The following is a 22,836-nucleotide window of genomic DNA, read 5'->3' as shown; positions in this document are numbered from 1 at the left end:
TTCAAGTGCTTATCACGTTTTTTTTCTTTATCACTTATTAACGAAAAAGCATGTCGGTATTACAGTGGTAAGCACAGATGCTTCTCTAAAAGAACCTTTTACTGTCAAGTTCCTAAACCAATGCAATTTCTGTTTTCTTCCAGAAATTACTGAAGACACCACACTCTTCAAAGGACTTAAAGGAATCAAGCAGGAACCAACGGGGAAGCCTCCTCCCTGGGGAATGGCTCTCACAGCATTGGACAGTGGTAGAGAAAAAACTGGCAGATCTACCCAGCTGTAATGTCAATGAACCACACAATGACCAGACCCACAAGAGAGCCACAATGGTATGAAGGCGGAACTTTGACCTTGGGAATAACCAGATAGCTGTCTAATTGGATTTAAAGCTTGCTCAACAGGAAGGAATTCATGTCTGGCACTGTAATTCTACAATCTGATTCACTGAAATTACTAAGTAGGCATCCAATCCAGTCACTCATATATAGCATTAAGAAAACTACATTTTGTTTTATAAACACAGGTCTCAACGTTTTGATTTTTCAAAAATATCCTTTCAGTATGAACATTAGCTCTTCTATTTTCTTCAAAGTAAAGAGAACGGAGAAGGGAAAATACAAGACCAGGGTCCATAAGCAATTTCCCGAAAAGGAGCCTGCAAGACAATCCGTGGCAAACACCTTCCAGCTCCGGTATTCAGACTCGCATGGTTTCCACTGGCAGAGCTAGCAGTGCTTCCAGTACTTAAATGATCGTTACCATTGTCTCTCATTTACTACTTCATTGCACTATTATTATTTTCAAAATTACCCCAGACACCGACTTATAAGGAACAAAGTTTTTACTTGTATTTATTTTAGTTTCTTTACTTTAAGAAAATAGCATTTATAAAACTTTAATTACTAAAATTTTAAGTTCAACATTTCCGCATGAACATTTACTGTTTAAGATTCAAAACCTTCAAAGATGAATTCTAAAGCCCCGATACTGTTAACCTCTGCAAGCAAAACCTTTCTCCAGCAGGCAGAGCAGGCATTTCTGGCAGTTTCATATAACGAGTACACTTCTTTGTTACATTTGCCACATTATAGTCCAATCACTTTGTGTTTCTACCTACCCTGCTAGCTTGGGAACTCCCCCAAAGCAGACCAAACACTCATTCTTTTTCTATCTTTAGTCTCATACAATAACTAATGTGTGATACCTTTTTTTTAAATGAACAAATAGGCCTAGTCTATCCAATGGCAACTGTCCTCTTTTCCAGTAATTTAAATAGTTACATCTATTCTGAACTCCTCATAGTGTTCTTACTTGTAAGACTAATTACTATGTAATATCCATCATAACTTATTCAGCAAAGCACTTACAATACATAAAAGAAAATATCCTTGTGAGACACTTTACCAATGCTTCCTTTTTACAAATAAAACTCAAGTAGCTTCAAAGGATCAGAAACTAAGGGACGGAAGCAGCACTGGCAGGATCGGGCCTGGACTCGGGGTTTGAATTCCACATGTGCACCTTTCACCACATCAAGCAAAGACTTTTCAAACAACCTTTTAGCAAGTCAGCAATTGCGCTAGAAATACTTACACTGACCCCAGCGCCCTGTACGTGGGTTTAAATAATTTGGATAAAGACCATTTGGGCGTTCCATTTTCTGGAGTAGTTTCCGAATGTGCATGACCTAATCAAAATGAAATAAGAATGTAATTAAGAGAAACAGATGTCATCAAGGCTTTCTATTAGCCTATGCCCTGTGATTTTTCTATCATATGGAACCTACACCCACCTTCTACCTTGACATGTGTGGTGGACAGGAGGGTTTCTGTTTCTTAAACAATTCATTGGTTTTATTAGAGGACATATTATTATTATTATTTAAATAACCAAACAATAATAAAAGTAACTCTTAAATGATTCATTAATTTTATTAGATGACATATCAGTATTTAAAAACCAAACAATAGGCTGGGTGGTGGTGGTGCACACCTTTAATCCCAGCACTCTGGAGGCAGAGGCAGGCAGATCTCTGTGAGTTCAAGGCCAATCTGGTCTACAAGAGCTAGTTCTAGGACAGGCTCCAAAGCTACAGAGAAACCCTGTCTCAAAAAACAAAAAAACAAAAAACAAACAATAAAAGTAATGAAATAAAAAAGCTCACAAAATATTTTACATTCTCAGTCTATTATACAGATATGACCATGAGAAACATCAATTTTATGTAAATTCTTAGAGATCTCCCTGAAGTTAAGGGAGGAAAAACAATAACAAACTATACTTGGAAGCTGATGATTTTCCCAAAGGCTGCCTTCAAGCTGTCTGCAGGCCAGTCAGATCTGACAGGCACTCTCAGGCATGGGGAGCAGCCAGTGCAGCAGGAAAGGTATTCGACTTCTTGTATTCTTAGTTCTTTGAAAAGTTATTGATACCTAAAGTTTTGATCACTCAAATTTTGAGTAAGTAACGTAGCCATGCTGCCTTACATATGACTGATGACCAGGACGGTATAAGTGACTTAGAATACATTCTTTCTCACAAGCGTGTATATATACTTTAGCTTTCTGAACTTGAGAACATCAATAGTTTTACCACAAAGCTTCTCATCATGTTCTCTTTAGCTGGCTTTGGCATGGTACTGAGGAACTCAAGAATGCTTTCATATACAATGTCACCATCACGCACAAGTGCTTTTAGACACTTCTAAATGATGTTAGGAAAGATGAGAAACTTGCTTTTTGACATCTGAAATGATGGATAATATTAACTCTGTGTTTCTCAGTGCACTATTTCACGCTCACTGTTTTTAGTTCCTCTGTCTTCTAAGTCCCTCCCTCCATATTTCAAGCCCCATCTTTCCTGTGTTGCTTCCGCTTTGGTCTTCTCTTGGGTGGAAATGCTTTCTTCGGCTCTTGCACTGATATCACATCTTACTCTACCATTTTATCTCATTTCTATTCTTACTCTACACAGGCTGGGGCATGAGGGAATCCATGCTTTTCTTATGGTGATATCTGGTCAGGATTTTTATTTATTTATTGTTTTGGTCTACTGTTTATCACATTCCATGGCCTTCCCCATTTGTTCTGATAAATCTCTTATAAATTCTGTACTTATGCCTTTTACAAGAATTATTCGTCATCATTCATCAACTTCCTCCCTTTGTGGGGGAGAGTAAGGACTCTTAAACTCGGCATGCAGTCCACACTGGTATAAACAGATTAATGTGCCTTAATATTACGAATGCCAGGATTATAGTTCTATACAACCATACTGACTCTCCTCTGTTTTCCTGACCCAAAAATTCACAAGAAAGCTTTGACATAAAAGATTGAGGTTGAACACAACTCTAAGTGTGGTTTCCAGCCCCTGCTTCTCCCTGGCCAACTGAGATGGGAGGCTAGCACTGTCTGCCACAGGGACACGTGTCACTTCTTCCCTCACTGAAGCTGGCACTGTGAACTGCTGCAAGCTTCCTTTCCTAGCGCCTTAGCACACTACTTCCCTCTAGTCTGAAAGCACTCACCTATCCGCACCTGCCACCCTATCCGCACCATGAACTTACCTCCACAGATTTTAAATTTGTGCTAAACACAAGTTTGTTCTTATCATACATACCATCTTTATAAAATGACACTTTCTTACCCTGTACAGCTGATAAAGACTGATGCTAAGGATTTTAAATCTACACTGATATTTTATAGTCCCCCAAATTAAATGTTTGTTTCTAATGTGAACTTAGGAAGAAAAACATAGTCCTGCCCATGTTAAAGATTCTATAAGGATGATTAACTAGTTAAAACATCCTAATTAGAGTGCTGGAATGTTCTGGGTTTAGAACTAAACCATCTTAACAGCCATTCCTTGCTTCCCTCTGTGTGTAGCCTAACATCCTTGTGACTATTAGGTCCTTCTGCAATGTCCTGACAGACCCTGGCTTCCACCAGCCCAAAGGCTAAGAGTGCTATCAATTAGCATCTGAGAAAGACATCTCCCCATTTAGCTGTAACTCATATGCCTGATGTTCCCAAAGTATTTTAACAGAGGTTTTCACTCATGTTTTATTGTGCTCTGTTATTATAAAAATTTCACGAAACTGTTACTATGTTGAAGCAGCAATAACCTGAATCTGAGTTCCTACGGGCTAAGGCTGTTCATATTTGGTTCTAGAATAAACACCTCTTAGATATTCTGAGCTGAGTTTTGCATTCACAGTAGTCATTTGGATTTTAATAGTCAGTGTCCTAACACTTAGGTATAGCTCAGTAGGAGAGTTAATAAACAGCGTGTGCAAGACCCTGGGCGAAGATCTACTTCACCAAAAAGGAAATGAGAAAAAAAAAAAACCCTCTTTTCAAACAAACAAACAAAAAACAATCCCCCGCAAGACTGTCTTAAAAGATTCAGTAGAATAATCATATACTCTATGAATAAGCAGTATTTTCTCTCTTCCTTTGTAATTATCAAACTTTTATTATCTTGTCTTAACATGTGGGCCAGGGAGTTCAGAACCATGAGTATAAAAGGGAATATATATTTTAATATAAATAGTGGTTATAACTTCTGAATAAATACTTTTTTAAATATATTCTAAGTAGAAAGGGATTTTAAAAAACTGAAAGAGAAAGCAATAAAAACAAAAGTTCTAAAAAATTGTTAAAGTATTACGATGTTTTGGGAAATTTGTAAGAGTCTTTGATAACTAACCTTTTTGTAGTAAATCAAGTCACCAGTCAGGTAGCTGAGGTGGACAAACTCCATATGCAGTGTGCCAAATTCAGCCAGAATGCTGCTACCTGCAGACGCCCAGCCCCAGTTCCGACCTACTCCACTGAGTAAGAGGGGGATAAAAAGAGACAGGATTGGGGAAAGAGCAAAACTTTTTTAAATGAACACATGAATCTTAAATAGATCTTAGAAATTACTATATCTAACATAATAGTTTCTACTTTTATTTTTGTTAAAAATTTTGAATCAATAATACAGCCAGGTTGTAAAAATCAAGACAACATAGAAAGTATCCACCATATATTTTATCCATCCTCACTCCCTTTACATCACCTAGATCTATAATCACTTTTCACTAGCTTTTTACACACTCAGAGCTTTAATAAATACATAAGGAATCCATTGTTATTTTCTCTTAGTAGCACAGCATAAACAAAATGCACGAACTGCTCTGACTGGGCACTACAGTCTTGTACTATTCTTTATTAGTCTTTCCATATCAGTTCATAAAGAGCAGTTTTTTCATGGGGTTTTAATAGCTGTAGAGAATTCCATGTAATTAATGGTTCTCTTATACACTTGCATATTACTCTGATCTTCTATGCTGCCAATTTAATATGCTATACTTTTAATGATCTGAATTAAGAACACACCAAAATCTACATTAGGACACACATAGCTCTACCTTTTATAGTTCCTTCATTATACAAAACTATTTTTTCATTGAAATTATTAGAGGCAAATACAACTATCAGATTTTTCTTTTATAGCTAGAAGTGAGAATCAAAAAGGAAATGTGGACATAGTAACTATGTAAGACAGACATTCATTTTTACAAACAGTAAAAATTTGCTATACTGAAGGACAGATATCCATAAACATGGCATATAACATACTTGGTCTTGTAATAAATAAGGCCACTGAAATGGGGAAAACTGCTATGAAGAAACTCAAGTTGAGAAATAGGATACTGAATACTAAGGATGGAAAACACACCAGAAGAAAGGCTCTTTTTATATTATAACCTGATAAAGTGTTTCTGAAGTGATGAACCCTAACCACACGAAAGTCTATGATGAATAGACCTCCAAGAAGAAAATTCCCAGTAAGGGAACAACAAATGCAATGGCCTGGAGGGAAGTGAAGGGCCTGGCTGTGGCTAGAGTTTAGAAAGTCGATGCTACAGGATGCAATTGGAGAGCTAGCAATCACCGAAGGAAGGCAAGCAAAGATGCTGTAAGACCATGTAAAATTTCATTTTACTGTGATAGAAAGACAAAAGAAAATTTAAGGAATACAGTAGACATTTTAGGAGCAAAGCATGATATTTAGACATCAGCTGGCTTTCAGCTAACTAATGAATTACTTATTCTGTTGTTAACGATGACACAAAACCCAGTCAAGTCCACAGTTCACTATGTAGAAACTTACCAGGTAAAAGCAACAAAGGAAAACATTATTCAGAGTACATGCAAACACTTTTCAAAATATTAAATTCTAAATAAGGTTTTTATCTTTTATTTCATAGACAGCATTCTAAAATATAAAATTTGACTCATATATATTCTAACTCAAAAGAAAACTCCAACCAGGCTTTAACCCAGAACTTGGAAGCAGAAACTGGTGAATCTCAGCGAGTTCAAGGCCAGCCTGGTCTACAGAGTGATTTCGAAGACCGCTAGAACTAGAGAAACCTATCTTGAAAATCAAAAAAACAAAAACAAACAAACAAACAAAAACCACTCCAAATAAAACTACTGAAGACTAACCCAACTTAAAACAAAAGACATATTCCCCCACACTAATACCATCAAACCTTTTCCTACAAATGTTATTCTTTTTCAGCTGATCAAAGGGAACCATTAACATGCTTCCATGTATAATCAGAGAACAAGAGTAACAAAAATGTGCAGTGAATACTAATAGACAAAACAATTAAAAACAACACGACTTCTCTCTCCGCTAGGCTAAACATCAGCTACAAGACACTAAAAATGTCTGGCAAACTTTTGATGGTTAAATAGTAATCAATTTAAGGTCCTATAATTACTTTGAATTGTTCTGATAATGAATCACCTACAATTTGTGTTTTGCTCAAAGTCCAAACAAAACCTTTAGTCTATGTATTTAAAGAACAACGCTTCTTATGAATGGCAATTTTAAGAACAAAGCTTTGCCAACAACTGATGTTCATATTTATCACATCAAAATCCAAGAAATTAAATAAATGAAACTTGCACAATGTACAAATTTAAACTCAGAATCCTGGCCAATAGAAATAAGCATTTAATGAAGCTCCAACTTTCACTCAGATATATTAAATAGCTAAACATTATTATATGCAAAAATTTTAAAGTAGGAATATACTATATTTAAGCAGAATTTGTTCTAAAACAACGATATATACAATATTTTTCAAGCTTAGATAAGAATCAGTGAGAATATTAACAATTTCAAATGTGGATAAATGTTTCTTTAACTTTCTTGAAATAACTTTATTTTGAAAATAGTTTTAAGATCATTTCACAACATATTATTTAAAGATTTTAAATTGGGGTTGGGAAATGGCTCAGCAGGATCCAGATTTGGTTCCCAGCATCTATGTGGCAGCTCACAACCGTCTGTAACTTCAGTTTCAGGTTATACGATGCCTTTTTCTGGCACTGTAGGCACCAGGTACACACGTGGTACACATATGGATGCATAGACAAAATGTTTCTACACATAAATACTAGTATTTTAATTATTAAATTGTTTTAAAAAGCACGGAAGCAAACATTTTTTAATTAAAAAGAAATCTACAAGGTCACTGAAAGAAAAACCTACACTAGAACAGCAGAGCACCAAACACTCAAAAACAACAAATGACAGGAACAACACACACCTTGCACAATGTCTCTGAGTGCTACTGTTATCAGTTCCCCTCAAGTCACATGCTAGTGGACTGTACTTAATAACAGCTCTCTGCCTTCAAGAAACACATCTTACTAGCAAGACCAGAAACAGCAGCAAGGAAAGGGACTAGAAAGTAAGCAGATGCAGTGTCACTGAAATCCGACAGAAGAGATGCACTAGCTGGTTTCAGCCAACAAAACCATCCATCTGAGAAGAGAGAACAGAACAAAGAAGACACCTCCACAAAATAGGCCTGGAGACAAGTCTGTAGAGCATTTTCTTGATCAGTAAGTGATATGGGAGGAACCAGTTCACCACAGGTGGTTCCACCCCTAGGCAGGTAGTCCTGAATTATGTAAGGAAGCAGGCTAAGAAAGCCATGAGGAGCAAGCCAATAAGCAGCATTCCTCCACCACTGCATCAGCAGTTTCGGCCTGAAGCTCCTGCCCTGACTGCCCATGAAGGAGGATTAAAGCTATAAACTAAAATACACTCTTCTCCTAATTGTTTGGTCATGATATTTTATCACAGCAATAAAAACCCTAAGACTCAGGCTGGTACCAGGTTTGTGTGAAATGATGACAGACCTGATTGCACTTTGATGAGAATTGTGCAAGATTTTGATATTTTGGGCTAGACTGTTCAAAGCTCAAATAAGCCACTGTGGGAACTTAGACAATAATGCTGAAAGCAGTGCAGACGATGGAGGCCTGACTTGTGAAGTTTTAGAAAGAGGAAATCTATCAAGGTTGTTTATGTATTATTCTGTATTAATAATCTGTGGTTCTAGTCAGTTGGAACTAAAGAATCAGCTGTGATTAAGAAGAGAATAGCTAATTGAGTCAAAATCTTCTGGAAGTTTCCTCAGGATCAGCACACAGAGCTTGTGGTCCAGAAGTGGCCAATGCTGCACCCCATGCTAGGTTGCACCTATGCTAGCCCAAAATGGGCTTCATTCCAAGGATAAAAAGATACGTTGGCATATGCAAATCAATAAATATTACCTATTAATAGTCTTAAGGATATGGACAACATGATCATCTCAATGTAGAACAGGTATTTAATAGAATCCAATAAAGGATTATATTAGATAAAGGCCATATGGAACAAACCAACACACAATGGTACAATTAAACAAAGAAAGCATTTCCACTAAAATCTGGAGTGAGACAAGGGTGTCTACTTTCTCCCCTCCTTTTTAATATATCAGTGACATCTTGGTTAGAGAAATATGATGAGAGAAATGAGAGATACAAACAGAAACAAAGAAGTCGATTTACGCATGTTCACAGACAAGATGATCCTATACATAAAAGCTCTAATGACTCCACTACAGCACTCTTAGCACTGACAAACACTTTCAGCAAAGTAGCAGGATATTAAATTAACAGGTGCACATTAGTAGATTTCTAATATATAACATGACGAGAAAATCAGGAGAGCACCACAATTCACAATCATAAAAAAGGAAAAAGGAAACTAAAATAAGCCTAACAAAAAGTAAATAAATATCCAATGATAATATGACACCACTGAAGAAAGAAACTGAAAATACTTCAAAATAGAAAAACCTTCCATTTTCATGGCATAGTAAAATTGACATTGCAAAAATGGTTATATTACCAAAAATGATGATGAGGCTTTTGACTCTTGGACAGTATATAAGCAGTATGAATTCAGTAGAACCCATACTTCCAATTTTGAGCTCTGACCTTTGCCTGCACTAAGGATATGTGTCGCATAACCTCAAGAGAGGCTGGGAGTGGCAGCAAGCTACAGTTCTCAATCAGCTACACAGCCACAAAGATAAATAAAACACACTATGTACTATGCTGTTCCGCTACGCTGTTCAGGAGTTACATTAAGTATGCTTTGAACTTAGGCAATTTTCAGTGTACAACACTGTTGCAGGAAGGTCCGCTTGTTCATCCCAGCCGCCCTATACATCACTCTATACATAGAAGCACCTATGTATAGATCTACAGTTTGTGCTGCTGTGACCACGTGTTTTCTTCTATGTGTGTTATAGACTCTACAATGCAAGTTGCAATTTTTGCTTTGAATAGTCAATTTCTTGAGAAAAAATCAAACTCAGGAAAAACTTTTAAAGTAATTTAAAAAGCAGAAAAATAAACCTTTAGTGTTGACTCAAATATATTTTCACTGTTCTTCACTTGCTTTGTATAGATCTGTCTTTTCTACTGGCATCACTAGAATTTTCCTTTCTGCTTCTAGTAATAGAGGACTACGGATAACAAATTCTGTAAGCTTTCTAACTGCCTAGGACTGTCTTAACTTCATGGAGCGGGATGGTGATAGGAAGAGAATGGAGGAGAGGCGATAAGGCACCTTTTAAAAGCTGATTTTTCTAACAAATTATCTCTCTTGACAAGTTTCATAAAATACCAGGATCTGTGGACTTAATAATTGTTCAACAAATGTGAGAAGGTTTTAGACATTATTTCTTCTTTTTAAAATAATTTTACTTATTTACTTACTTACTTATATCCTAGCCTCAGTTTCCCCTCCTTCTCTCTTCCAGGTTCCTCCCTCCATTCCCCCTCTGATCCCACTCCTCCATTTCTGTTTGGAATGGGCAGGTCTCCTATGAGTATTGACAAAACATGGCATATAGAGTTGCTAGAAGACTAAGCACATCCCCATGCATTAAGGCTGGGCAAGGCCACCCAGTATGGGGAGTAGGGTTTCAAAAGGCAGTAAGAGTCAGAGACAGTCCCTGGTCCCACTGTTAGGAGTTTCAAAAGAGGAAGCCACACAACTGTAACATATATGCAGAATGCCAAGGTCAGTTCCATGCAGGCTCCCTAGTTAGACATTATTTCTTTGAACCTGTGTCTCTGCCTCTGTTCCCACTCCCTTGTTCTTCTTGTGTGCTAAGCCATCCCATACTGCCCAACAGGCCATTAGGTGGCTTCTTCCTCGTACCTGCATCCTTTAGTTTTCCTTTTATGATTTTCTTTAGTGGTTTCTAGTACTTACTTCCAGGCTCACAGATCTTCAAGGTGTGGAGAACAACTGTTAAGTTTGTCAAGTGATAAACTTAACATGATATATATATGCAGTTTTCGGAGCTCCACTTTGGTCCCTTTAAAGGTCACTCTTCTCATTGGTGCCATTTTCCTTTAAATACTTGAGCACACTTACAAAGCCTGTTCCAAGGCTTTAGAGGTCATCTCTATTACTATTTCTCTGCCCGTTTCTCCTGACAGATTTCACTTGTGATTACAGTAGCATTCTCCTGTTTCATACATGACTAGCAAATTTTAGTTGGATTCTGGGTAACAAAGCACTATGTTGTTAATAACAGTTTCATTTTCATTCTTGAAGACATGTTCAATGTCCTTGTGACAGGCAGGGATGTCCTCTGGATGGCATAGTTCTTTGGTCTGAAAGTTGCTGTGAGGCTTCTCACAAATGCCTTCTTTGTGGCAGACTGAGCTCTTCCTACTGTGTGACTCTTCGAGCAATTATTCTACAAATCCAAACTTGTTTCTTATCTTTTAACTAGTTACCCATTATCTTTTAAATGATTGCATTTTCAAATTATCTTTAAATTAAGCAGTCATATATGTATTAGTCATATGATATATAATTAACTATAATCTTGTGTGTAGTCTATTATTTTTATTCCTCATTCCTATCTTTTACTTATTAATACTTCCAGAAAAAAGTTAAGCAGTACCTTGTTGTTGATTGTAATGAGGTGTGTCTAACATATTAAATTGTTGGTTTGATATGCTGGATCAAAAGAATAGAATTAAAGACACAGAAATAAGTCCTAAATATATATACATATAAGAAGGTAATCTAAATGAAATCACCAAGTAACAGGGGAGACAGAACCCCAACTGGATATTTCTTGTCACCAAATAAGTTCTGAGTACCAGAAATGGGTTACATCTAATGAGTTCTTGGCCAGAGATGTCCCATGGGAACCCCTAAACAACTCAAGCTACTGTCCAGATGGCTCTCCACAAACTGAAAGTAAGGTCGTATTGCTGAAGACAGCACCTAAACAAGTCATTGTACATGGAGAAGTCAAGCTAGTGCCTATCTAGCGCTTTTACCCCTGTGAATTAGTTTACATGGTACTGGAAGGTACTCTGAACACTACCAAAGCAGAAAGATAAATACCAACAACCCAGCTACAGACACTTTGATCTACAATGATTACCTGCCTGCAAGATACACTGGCCCAATAGTGGCACAAAGCCTGTGGAAGTAATCAGCCAATATTTTATTTGAGCAAAGGCCCATTGCATGAGCTAGAACCCATACCTAATGCCATCTGGGTGACCAAGAACCTGAGACTAAATAGGCCAGGGACATAGGGGAAAACCAAATACTACTGCTCTGTTAAAAGAACACAGCAATGAAATGATTCCTAATGGCATTCTGCTATACTCATAGATCCATGCCTTGCTTAAACATCATCAGAGCACCTTTTTCCTACAGCAGATATGAACAAACACAGAGCCCCACAAACAGACAATATGCAGAGGGTGAAAGCCTTTGGAACACTCAGTGTCCATCAAATCCCTTTCCTTGGGACTTAAGGAACTCTTTGGAAGAGGGGGCGGATACAGTGTAAGAGCCAGAGGGGATGGAGGACACCAAGGGAATCAAGGCCTTCTAGACTAAACAGGCAGCATATATATATGAATTCACAGAGAATGTGGCAGCATGTCCAGGCCCCGCATGGGTCTGTACCAGATGGGGTCCTAGAGATGAAAACAGACACATGCCCCCACCTCTAACCCAGACTCTATCTCCAATTGATAGGCACTTGTAAATGGAAATTTGGTTTTCTCCAAGGGCGTCTCACTGGGGAAAGAAACCACTACTGAGGGCAGGCCCCGTGCCCAGCAGTAGACAACCTCGATGGCATCTCTGGAGGCTCTGTGTCTCACAAGGTTAAGTCAGGGCATTTTTTAAATTTTACAAGTCCTTTGTGTATGTATTATGCCTTTCAGTATTGTGTTTTTATGGGACTGCTGTGAACACAAATGTATGTGTCTCAACTATATGCATTTCTTATGCGTGTTTTCCTTTGCTCTTCCTTTTTCTTGTTTGGTTGTTTTGTCCTATTCCAATTTGTTTGTTTTTGTTTTATCTTACTGTGTTGTATTTTACTATCATTCTTTAAATGCCTGTTTGTTTTCTAAAGAGAGACAGAATGGCTATGGATCCAGAAGGGAGGGAAGATGGAGAGGAACTGGGAAGAGCAGGGGGGAGGATACCATGCAATCATAATACATTGTGTGAAAAAAAAATCTATTTACAATAAAAAATAAATATATAAAAATCAAAAGTGGGAGAAAGAAAACTAAATTGCTGCTTTAATAAAGGCTGTGGAACTCCATGCACTATGTCACATTTGGAGTCTTTTAGTCCTAGATTAAATAAGCAAAAGCATCTAGCATATTTCCTATTAGTATTTTTAATTAGAAAATAAATATACATTTTTGAGAGCCTAAGAAATTCAGAAACTACATAGAAGGAAAAATAATATATGAAGACAGATGGGAAACAAATTATTAAACAAAAAGAATTATGTGGCTTGTAGAACAGCTCTTAAGTGCAATTAATTTAAATTTCAGAAGGAAATCAAGAGTCAGGAAAAAAGAAATTAGAGCACATTTTAAAACAAGCTAGAAAGCAAATATGAAAGGGAAAGTCAGGGGAAACTCGAGGGCTGCACAGTAACAACTCAAATCCTTACTAAAAACAATGCAGGGCGATCGAGAGAGAAACAACCTCTTTAACGGGAAATTAACATTATGCTAGAATTTACATAAACTGAAACTAGCCTCTGAACTTGCACTTAAAGATTTCCAAAGCTAACTCCATGTGAGTGTGTGAAGAAGTCTGAATAAGGGGAGAAGAGGAGGCAGATTCTGTTCCAAAAAAGAACAGGAAAGGAGAACTTCAGAAATAACAATGTAAGTGGAGGACGCCCAGCCGTCACCGGCAGACGGGACGTGTGTAGGTAAGAAGTGACAACAGCTTCATCCCAGCTGCTTGCAAGTGAAGCAAAGCACAAACCACTTCCACAAGGTGAGCCAGTCCTGCCCTGAGGACGAGCCCGCAGCCCTCTCAAGACCAAGGGATGGCTCAGCAGTGAAGGGGAATTTCCTGTTCCATACGAACAAAGGGCAGCACAGTCCATCATCTTCAGAAATATTGTTTAAAAACTGAGCTACCCTGCAGGCCTCATAACAGAGAACAGCCAAGGTCAGAAATTTCTCAATTTTGCTTCTGAATAAAGGTAAGGACCAGGGAGGCTGTGGCAGAAAACAAGACTGCCAGGCAATGAGAAATCTAAAGGTAAAGGCAGCAGGAAGCTCAACTCAGATAGGTAAGTGAATACATAAGTAAAGACAGGCTACACATGGTGGCTAGAAGCAAACCTCAATAACTGGAAATAGCCTGTACTAAGACAGCATTCATCCTGAGGCCAGGGGTATACCTACCTCTAGAACCATGTACCTACTGGACACTGTTGAAGAAACTAAGTCAGGGTATACAAGAGAGCCACAGCTGCATCCCTTCCAGAGAGGTCATTAATACTCAGGAACTCTACAAAGTACTCTGGTACAATGATAGCTCCTCTGCCTCTACTTGCTCAGTGCTGTAGTCTTCTACACTCTTGGTGCACTTTAGGGATAGCCCAGCTAAAACATTAGCCATCCCTCTGGAAAAGCCCAATGGTGAAAGACTAAAAGTCCACAGACTGTAATGTTTGCTAAGAGTGACCAGGAGAGGGCAGTGTTGTGCAAAGAGGGAAAACCACCAAGGTGAAGGTTAGTCTGGAGGACATAAGACACAAGTCCAACACAAACACCCTAACAGCATAAATCACAGATTTTTAAACTGCCCACAAGCTGAAATGCTACTGCCTCACTCCATGCATGAAACCACATAGCAGAATATTTCCTAAAGCTAGAAGGGAGAAAAAGACAAGAGGCATTTAGAACCCAAAAAGAAATGATCAGAGAACTTGTCGATGACATATTATACTCAAGTTGTCAAAACCACAAAGAAACAATAAAACCAATAAGAGAAAAGGGCTAATACATGTAAAAAAAGGCAAGGACATCAGAATTACCATCATCTCTTTTATCAGCAAACCTAAAAGCCAGAAAACATGGAATACGTTTACAACACTTAAGGTAAATATCTATTCACTAAGCTATATCAGGACAGTTACCTCAAAATTGGTAGGGAAATAAGAACATTTTAAGAAAAGCATAAACCGGGCGGTGGTGGCGCACGCCTTTAATCCCAATACTCCGGAGGCAGAGGCAGGTGGATCTCTGTGAGTTCGAGGCCAGCCTGGTCTACAAGAGCTAGTTCCAGGACAGGAACCAAAAGCTACGGAGAAACCCTCTCTCGAAAATCAAAAAAAAAAAAAAAAAAAAAGAAGGAAGGAAGGAAGGAAGGAAGGAAGGAAGGAAGGAAGAAAGAAAGAAAGAAAAGCATACACTAAGTAGGCCATGACCACTAGGCCCGCACTGCAGAAAATACTCAAAGGAACAGTGTGCACAGAGGAAGAAGAAAGTCAGCCTTATTCCTAAGAACACCAGAAAGAATAAATTTCCTGAGAGGAAAAACGGTAATCAAACAAAGGAGAGTTAGGGAGGAATCCATTATGTCCAATGCAGTAAACAAGCAAACCCCTGATACTAATAGACAAGAAAGTAAGATAATAATAATAACAATAATTACTATACTCCAAACAGAAGAACAACAAAATTACAGGAACTCATAAACCCCTCTTAATAATAATGACCTCAATTCACCAATAAGGACATACAGACCAAACAAAAAGAACCAAACATCTCTTGTATCTCATCAGACTACAGTTCAATAAAACGAGAAATCAATAGCAAAAAAAAAACAAGAAACTACAAATACATGGAGACTAAAGACCAGTGAGTCATTAAAGAAGGCAGAAAGGAAATTTAAATTTCTAGAAGCAAATGAAAATGGATGTACAATTTATCAAAAGGTTTGGGCCACAGTGAAGGTAGTTCTAAAGGGGAACTTTAGATATATGAGTACTTACATTAAATAACAAAAATATACAGAAAATAAAAATAAATCAATAAAAGCTCAAATAACCTAGCGATACAACTCAACATTTAATACATACAAAGAGAGAGAGAGAAGAAAGGGAGAGAGGGAGGGAGGGAGGGAGAGAGAGAGAGAGAACTTAAAAACAAATATCATAAATAATGAAGATCAAAACAGAAACTAATTAAATAAATAACTGAAAGAAATATACATAAAATCAAGCAAAGAACTGGCTCTCTGAAAACAAACCAGATTGACAACTGGACAAATTAATCCAAGGGGAGAGAAAACTCAAATTAATTCAAATTAGAGATTAAAAACAGTTACTATAGACTCTAGTGAAGTCCTAATAAATGGAAAAAAATGAATACATCAAAATCTTTAACATAAAACTAGTGAAATATCTGTAAAGCACAAATAAATTCTTAGACACATACAACCTACCAAAACTACATCAAAAGGATACACACACCCCACATATCACACACACCTCTCACCCCTCTGGCTGTCAGCAAAATGATGAGAACGTAATCCTGCTAAGAGACTTTGTGCATGCGTGCATGTGTGTGTGTGTCCCCATGCTGGCTCATTATAACCACTGAGATTAAAGGAATAGTAATAAGTTTCTCAATAAACAAAAGCCCAGAACTAAATGGATCCAATGTCCAATTCCAGCAAACTTTTAAACAACAGCTAATATCAATGCTCCTCAAACTGTTTCATAAAACAGTAAGGAAAAGAACACTTCTTTATAAAGCCAATATCACCCTACTAACAAAACTGGATAAAGACAACAACAAAAAAAAAAAACTATAGATTTATATCCCTGATGAATATAGGCATAAATATTCTAAAAGATTTCCTGCTAATCAGATTTAAAAGTATATTAGAAAGACCATGACTAAGTTCATGTCATTACAGGGATGCAGAGTTGGTTTAACACATGGAAACCAACAAGTGTAACAGCATACAAATAAACCTAAAGACAGAAATCACACACAAACCTAATCAATGCAGAAAGGCCTTTGACAAAGTTCAAACCCCATCAAAGACAAAAGCCAACAAGATACTAGGAATAGAAGGAACATATCTCAACATAATAAAGACCACATACAAGACTACAGACACTATAGTAAATGCAGGAAAACTGGGAGCATTTCCTCTGATATCTGGAAAGATACAGGTGTCAACTTCAATATACTACTCAACGTCGTATGCAATGTATCAGGAAAAAGAAACCAAAGGGACACAAATAGGAAAGGAAAAAGTCAGATTATCCCTGTTCACATAGAACATGGATCTAAATTTAAAAGACTCAGAAGACTCCACCAATACTTATAACTGATAAATGTTTTCAGCCAAGAAGCAGGATACAAAATAAATATACAATATTTAGTAGTTTTCTATATAACATATCAATTTGGTTTAAAAATTGGAAAAATCTCATTTATAATACCTTCAGAAATAATCCAGGAATAAACCCAAGCAAGAAGGTGACAGACATTTACAACCTAACCTTTAAGATAATCATGAAAAACCAAAGAAGACATCAGAAGGTGAAGACCCTACTTGCTCATAAACTGGCAGAACTAATATTGTGAAATACAAATATTCCCTAATGCTATCTACATAGACAACACATTCCCCATTAAAATCCCAATATCATTCTACACAGAACTAGAAGTAAAAATCCTAAGGTTTATATGAAAACACCAATGACCCTGAGTAGCTGAAGCATTCTTAGAAAGAACAATGCTGGAGATAACAAAATCTGGCCTCAAGTTCTATTACAAAGCCTTAGTAGCAAAACAGAATGGTACTGGTACAAAAACAGACATGTAAACCTGTAGCATGAATACCCAAAGACAGACACTGGGGTTCCAGCTGAAGATCAGAGAAGCAGCCACTAGAGAGCTCTTTCCTCTATGAAATCTTCAGACTGAAGAGCTAGTTCCTGTCCCATCCAACCTTATATTCCTCTCTAGTGCTGAGATTAAAGGCGTGCACCACCACCGCTCTGCCTCTATGGCTAACTAGTGTGGCTGCTGGGATTAAAGGTGTGTGCCACCACTGCCTGGCCTGTATGGCTGACTGGTGTGGCTGTTCTGCAGTCTGGTCTTCAGGCAAGCTTTATTTATTAAAATACAAAAGAAATATCACTATATAAACCAAAAAAACAGAAGACACAGAAACAAACCCACAGAGCTACAGCTGCCTGATTTTGACAAAGGTGTCAAAAGTATAAATTTGGGGAAGGATAACCTTGGTAACAGTGGTGCCAGGAAAACCTCTACAAGCATGCAGAAGAATAAAATTAGATCCCTATCTCTCACTCTGTACCAAAGGAAAAAAAATCAATTCAAAATTAATCAAAGACCTTAACATAAACATGGAAGTATAGAATCACTAGAAGCAAACATAGGTAAAACACTTCAGGATATAAACAATGACTCCAACAGCAAAGAATATAATTCTAAGAATTGACAAATGAGATTACATGAAATTAAAAGACTTCTTCATAGCAAAAGAAACAGTCACCAGAATGAACAGATAATCTACAGAATAAAAAAAAAATCTTCTCCAACTACACATCAGGCAGGGAATTTTAATAGCTAGAATACACAAAGAACTGTGAAAATTACATGCCGAAGGAAAAAAATCATCAATAAATGTGCTAATAATGAAGCCAATTTTCAAAAGCTCTCAAAAGAATGTTCAATAAATAACTGGGAAACGTATTTGGAATCCTTAGCAATCAGGGAAACATAAATTGAAACTACTTTGAGATTACATTGTACCCCAGTTAGAGTGGCTACCATATAGGGGGAAAAAGACAGACAGACAGACAGACAGACAGACAGACAGACAGACAGACAGACAGACAGACAGACAGAGCGGTGAGTAGATGGGGAACTATCGGGAATGTAAATTGTACAGACACTGTGAAAATCAGTAGAGGTTTCTCAAAAAGCTAATATAGGGCTGGGGACATTAAAGTGCAATGCCATGCAAGCATGAGGATCTGAGTTTGATGCCGGAACCCATGTGGAAAACCAAAACAACAACAATAACAAAAATCAGGCACAGTGGCAATGTTTGTAATGCCAGTGCTGGGTAGACAGGGATAGGTGAGGCTTACTGGCCAACCACTCCAGTATAAGCGAGCCCAGGCCAGAGAGAAATCCTGTCTGAATAGGGAATGACACTTTAGGCTAACATGGTCTGCATACTATGTGCACACATTTATGCATACTTTAGGCTAACATGGTCTGCATACTATGTGCACACATTTATGCATACTTTAGGCTAACATGGTCTGTACACTATGGCCACACATTTATACATACTTGCACTCTATCCCAAACACATACACACATTTTTTAAAAGTGAAAAATAAACTACTATATGACTCAGTCATACCACTTTTGGGTTATATACTTGAAGAACTCTAAGTCAATATATATAGAGAGATACTTGCACATTCGTGTGTGTTGGGTGTTATTCACAAACTCCAAGCAATGGGACCAGCCTAGATATTCACAAACAGATGAATGGATAAAGAAAATCCAGTACATGTACACAGTGAAATTTTATTTAGCCATAAAGATAAATGAAACAAAATGATATCTATGGGGAATGAAAGGAACTAGAAATTATTATATTAAATAATTATATTTGTACCTACACATATGTATATGTGTGCAAACATGTGTGTATAGATCTCGAAACTAGAAAGAGGATAATGAGAGAAGAGAAAGAGATCTTAAGGAAAGAGAATAGAAAAGAGTGATAGAATAGATGTGATATGAAAACAGAAGTAGGACTATTAGGAGAAGGAAGTGGGAAGTCGGTGAGAAAATGGGAGGAATGAACAGAAAATATGATACATAAAGGTATGTAAAGATGCCATAATAAAACCTATTTGGTAAATGCAATCTTAAATAATTAATTTTTAAAACAAAAAAACTTCAAATGCTAGAAGAGAAATCCAGTTTTAAGACAGTAATTCACTAGATTATGGCCTATTCAAGATAGCCTACGACATACACAAAGCCTAAAGACCTGCCCACGTCTCTATGTAACTTCAGAGGCAGATCTGCGTCACAAGGCTGATGCTTTCCCCATGATGACAATGTACACCTTTCCTGTTTTAAAAAAAATCAGACTGGGGCTGGAAGGTGATTCAGAAGTTAGGAGTTCTTGTTGCACTTACAGAGGATCCAAGTTTCTTTCCAGATCCAGCACCTACACAGCCTTAACTCCAGTCCCAGAGAACTCAATGTTCTCTTCTGACTTCCTTGGGCATCAGAGCATGCACGTGGTACACATACACACATACAGACAAAATATTCACACATAATCAAATAAATTATCAATAAAATAATCAAAGAAAGAAAAGAATAAAAGTAAAACAAAAGGCTTCCTAGATGAGGGAAATCTTTGATATGTCCATTCCAAAACACTAGTTCTGTAAGATAAACCTCTTCAGGCTGATGTGAATAAACTTTAGATCTTGAAATAGACATGAAGGCCAGGAACCAGAGGCTGGTTTAGCAGTGGAAAGCCTTTGTGGGGTCCCAGCACCCACATCAAGTGTCTCTCGACTGCTGGTCACTTAAACTCTAGGAGATCCAGACCCATGAAAGTCAGGAGAGCTGGCTTTACACTCACATGCACACAGAACCACACAGAAGTAAGCATAAAAACAAATCTTTTAAAAGTTTACAATTAAAAGAAATGAAGTCTGGAAAGATGGCTCAGTGGGTAAAGGTTTCTTTCACCACCAAGCCTGACCAACTGAATTTGATTCCTAGAACCCACATGGTAAAAAGAGAAAATAAATTCCCTTAAGCTGTCCTCTGACCGCCATGTGTATTCCATAACACCCATGAAGATGCATGCATATATGCACAACACACACACACACAATTTTTTTTTTGTTTAGTTTAGTTTTGTTTTCTGAGACAGGGTTTCTCTGTGTAACAGTCCTAGTTGTCCTGGAACTAGCTCTTGTAGACCAGGCTGGCCTCAAACTCACAGAGATTCACCTGCCCCTGCATCCCAAGTGCTGGGATTAAAGGCGTGTGCCACCACCTCCTGGCCCAACACACAAATATTTTTTAAATGTAAAAAAGAAAACTTTAAATAAAAGTTTTAGATATTAACATTTGGAGACCACTGCTATGTCTCGTACTGTCACTGAAATATATATGGCAGTTTAAAAAATATTTTAACTGTTATTTTGTGATTAAAATGCATCAGGTGTAATTCATTTTAAAACACAGGAAATTGATAGGAAGAGGGAGAAATGAACAGGTGTGGCCACAATGCTTCTGTCTTTTACACTAAGCCGTACAATACCAAGTGTAATCTCACTGAAAAGACGGTTGTGCAAGTGGGATGCCTATAGCAGCTGTTTAATAAAGATAGTGAGGTAAATAAAAACAGTAAAAATGAACTTGAGTTCCAAACTGTACTCTATCAATTCAAAGGCAATTAGGGGATAAGAAAGAAAGAAACCGGAGAACTATCAGGAGTTACATAAATACTAACACACAGCAAAGGCAACAGCCAGCACATGAAGGCCAGTTCTTGGGACAGGAGAAAATATTTGCAAACTTAGTTACAACAAGGGCTTACAATCTAGAGTGTCATATGCTCACACCTACAGAAGGAGAAATGCGCCCAACTTGTCCTAAGATACCTGGGTGCAAGAAAACCACCAGGCCCATTTTCCTGTGGTTTAGAAATGTAGACATGATGAATAACAAATACTACCTGAAGAAAACCTAAACAGCAATATTTCAGTCAGCATAAAGGATGCAAATACAAATTTAAAAAATTGACATCATCCAAACTTTTGTATGACTTACATAAAGTAATACAGAGAAAGCATTTTATCCATTTCCAAGTATAATAGATGATTATTTTAAGGATTCGTACTCAGCCTTGAGCCTAGACACTATACTGGAAGCTCTTATCATTGTCCTTAGTATGGCGTCAACAACAGACAGTCCTGATTTCTAGGCTACTTTCTATCTTGCCTTAGAAGAATGGTATGCAGCATATAAGAAGAAAAGGGGAGAAAAATACTTTGAATACAGTACTAAACAGAACTGGAGACGAATATTCAAAACTGGAATGACCTGTCTCAAAGAAAAGGACACAGGTTAAAAATAAAAAAAGGTTTTGATTTTCAACTACATATACAGTGAAAAATAAACTTTGAAAAACATAGTGGAAGTAGATAACTGAAGATATCCATGAATAAAAATATCAAAGTTCAGTTAATTAATTTGGAGCATACATAATCAAATAAAGTAGAGTTTACCTTTTCAGATTGACCATTGCCCAGGGAATGCCAGTAGGTGTGTTAAAGGCAGGAAGGAGCTTCTCAGCCAACTGCACTGCTTTAGTCTTGAATATCTGAGATAAAAACATGAATAATCAAATTATAAGTTATAGGTAAATACTGCTTGTTGCCATCTCTGACAACAATGTACAAGTGACATGGAAGCCTTGCAGTAAGGGCTACATGTCACTCTTCCTGTACAGTATCTAGACTGGATATCTGCAAAGTAGATACTGAGGAAGGTTCGCCAGTATGCAAAATCCTCAATCCACATCATTGGAAAGAAAGGACATAGTTTTGGGGTTCATGTCATTTGTATTTTTACCTGCTCCCCCCCCCAAAAGAAATCTAAGAGAGGGCTGGGGAAGACGGATCAGCGGCTAAAGCATGTGACATGAAGAAATCAAGGTTAGTGTTCAAACCTCCAAAAATTCACATAAGTGCTGAGTGGACAGGGCAGTCCATCTTAAATCGAGAAACTAAAGCTGAAGACAGGGAATCCCCAGAGCGAGCTGTCTAACAAGCCATATCGGAGAGCTCTGGGTTTGACTGAAAACCCCTGCTTCTTTAAGGTAGACAAGCAATCCAGGATGACTTCCAGCCCTTAACCCTAGGCCACATATGTACCTGCACAGATGTGTACCTCCTGAACACACACACGAGCACACAAGAAAATTCAGGCTTCCACATGTACTCAAACATGTACACCCACACACATTTGCATACACACACAAAAAAACAGAGAAACAAAATCTAAGAGGAGA

The 22,836-nt window shown here is 37.5% G+C and overlaps 1 protein-coding gene across 2 annotated transcripts in view; it reads right to left on the bottom strand.

The window, feature by feature from the left end:
* The window catches only part of Man1a2 (mannosidase alpha class 1A member 2), a 128,996-nt gene that overhangs the window by 49,906 nt on the left and 56,254 nt on the right, over nt 1-22,836 (bottom strand). For both annotated transcript variants that reach the window (XM_075981792.1, XM_075981793.1), the window contains exons 6-8: nt 22,052-22,146; nt 4,708-4,831; nt 1,594-1,687 (exon numbers count right to left, since the gene is read on the bottom strand). In XM_075981792.1, coding sequence (XP_075837907.1) covers nt 1,594-1,687; nt 4,708-4,831; nt 22,052-22,146 — 313 coding nt within the window. The remainder of the gene's footprint in view (nt 1-1,593; nt 1,688-4,707; nt 4,832-22,051; nt 22,147-22,836) is intronic.

Source organism: Microtus pennsylvanicus, chromosome 7 (assembly GCF_037038515.1).
Source record: "Microtus pennsylvanicus isolate mMicPen1 chromosome 7, mMicPen1.hap1, whole genome shotgun sequence".
Classification (NCBI taxonomy): Eukaryota; Metazoa; Chordata; class Mammalia; order Rodentia; family Cricetidae; genus Microtus; species Microtus pennsylvanicus.
This window is presented reverse-complemented; position numbering and strand designations above follow the sequence as displayed.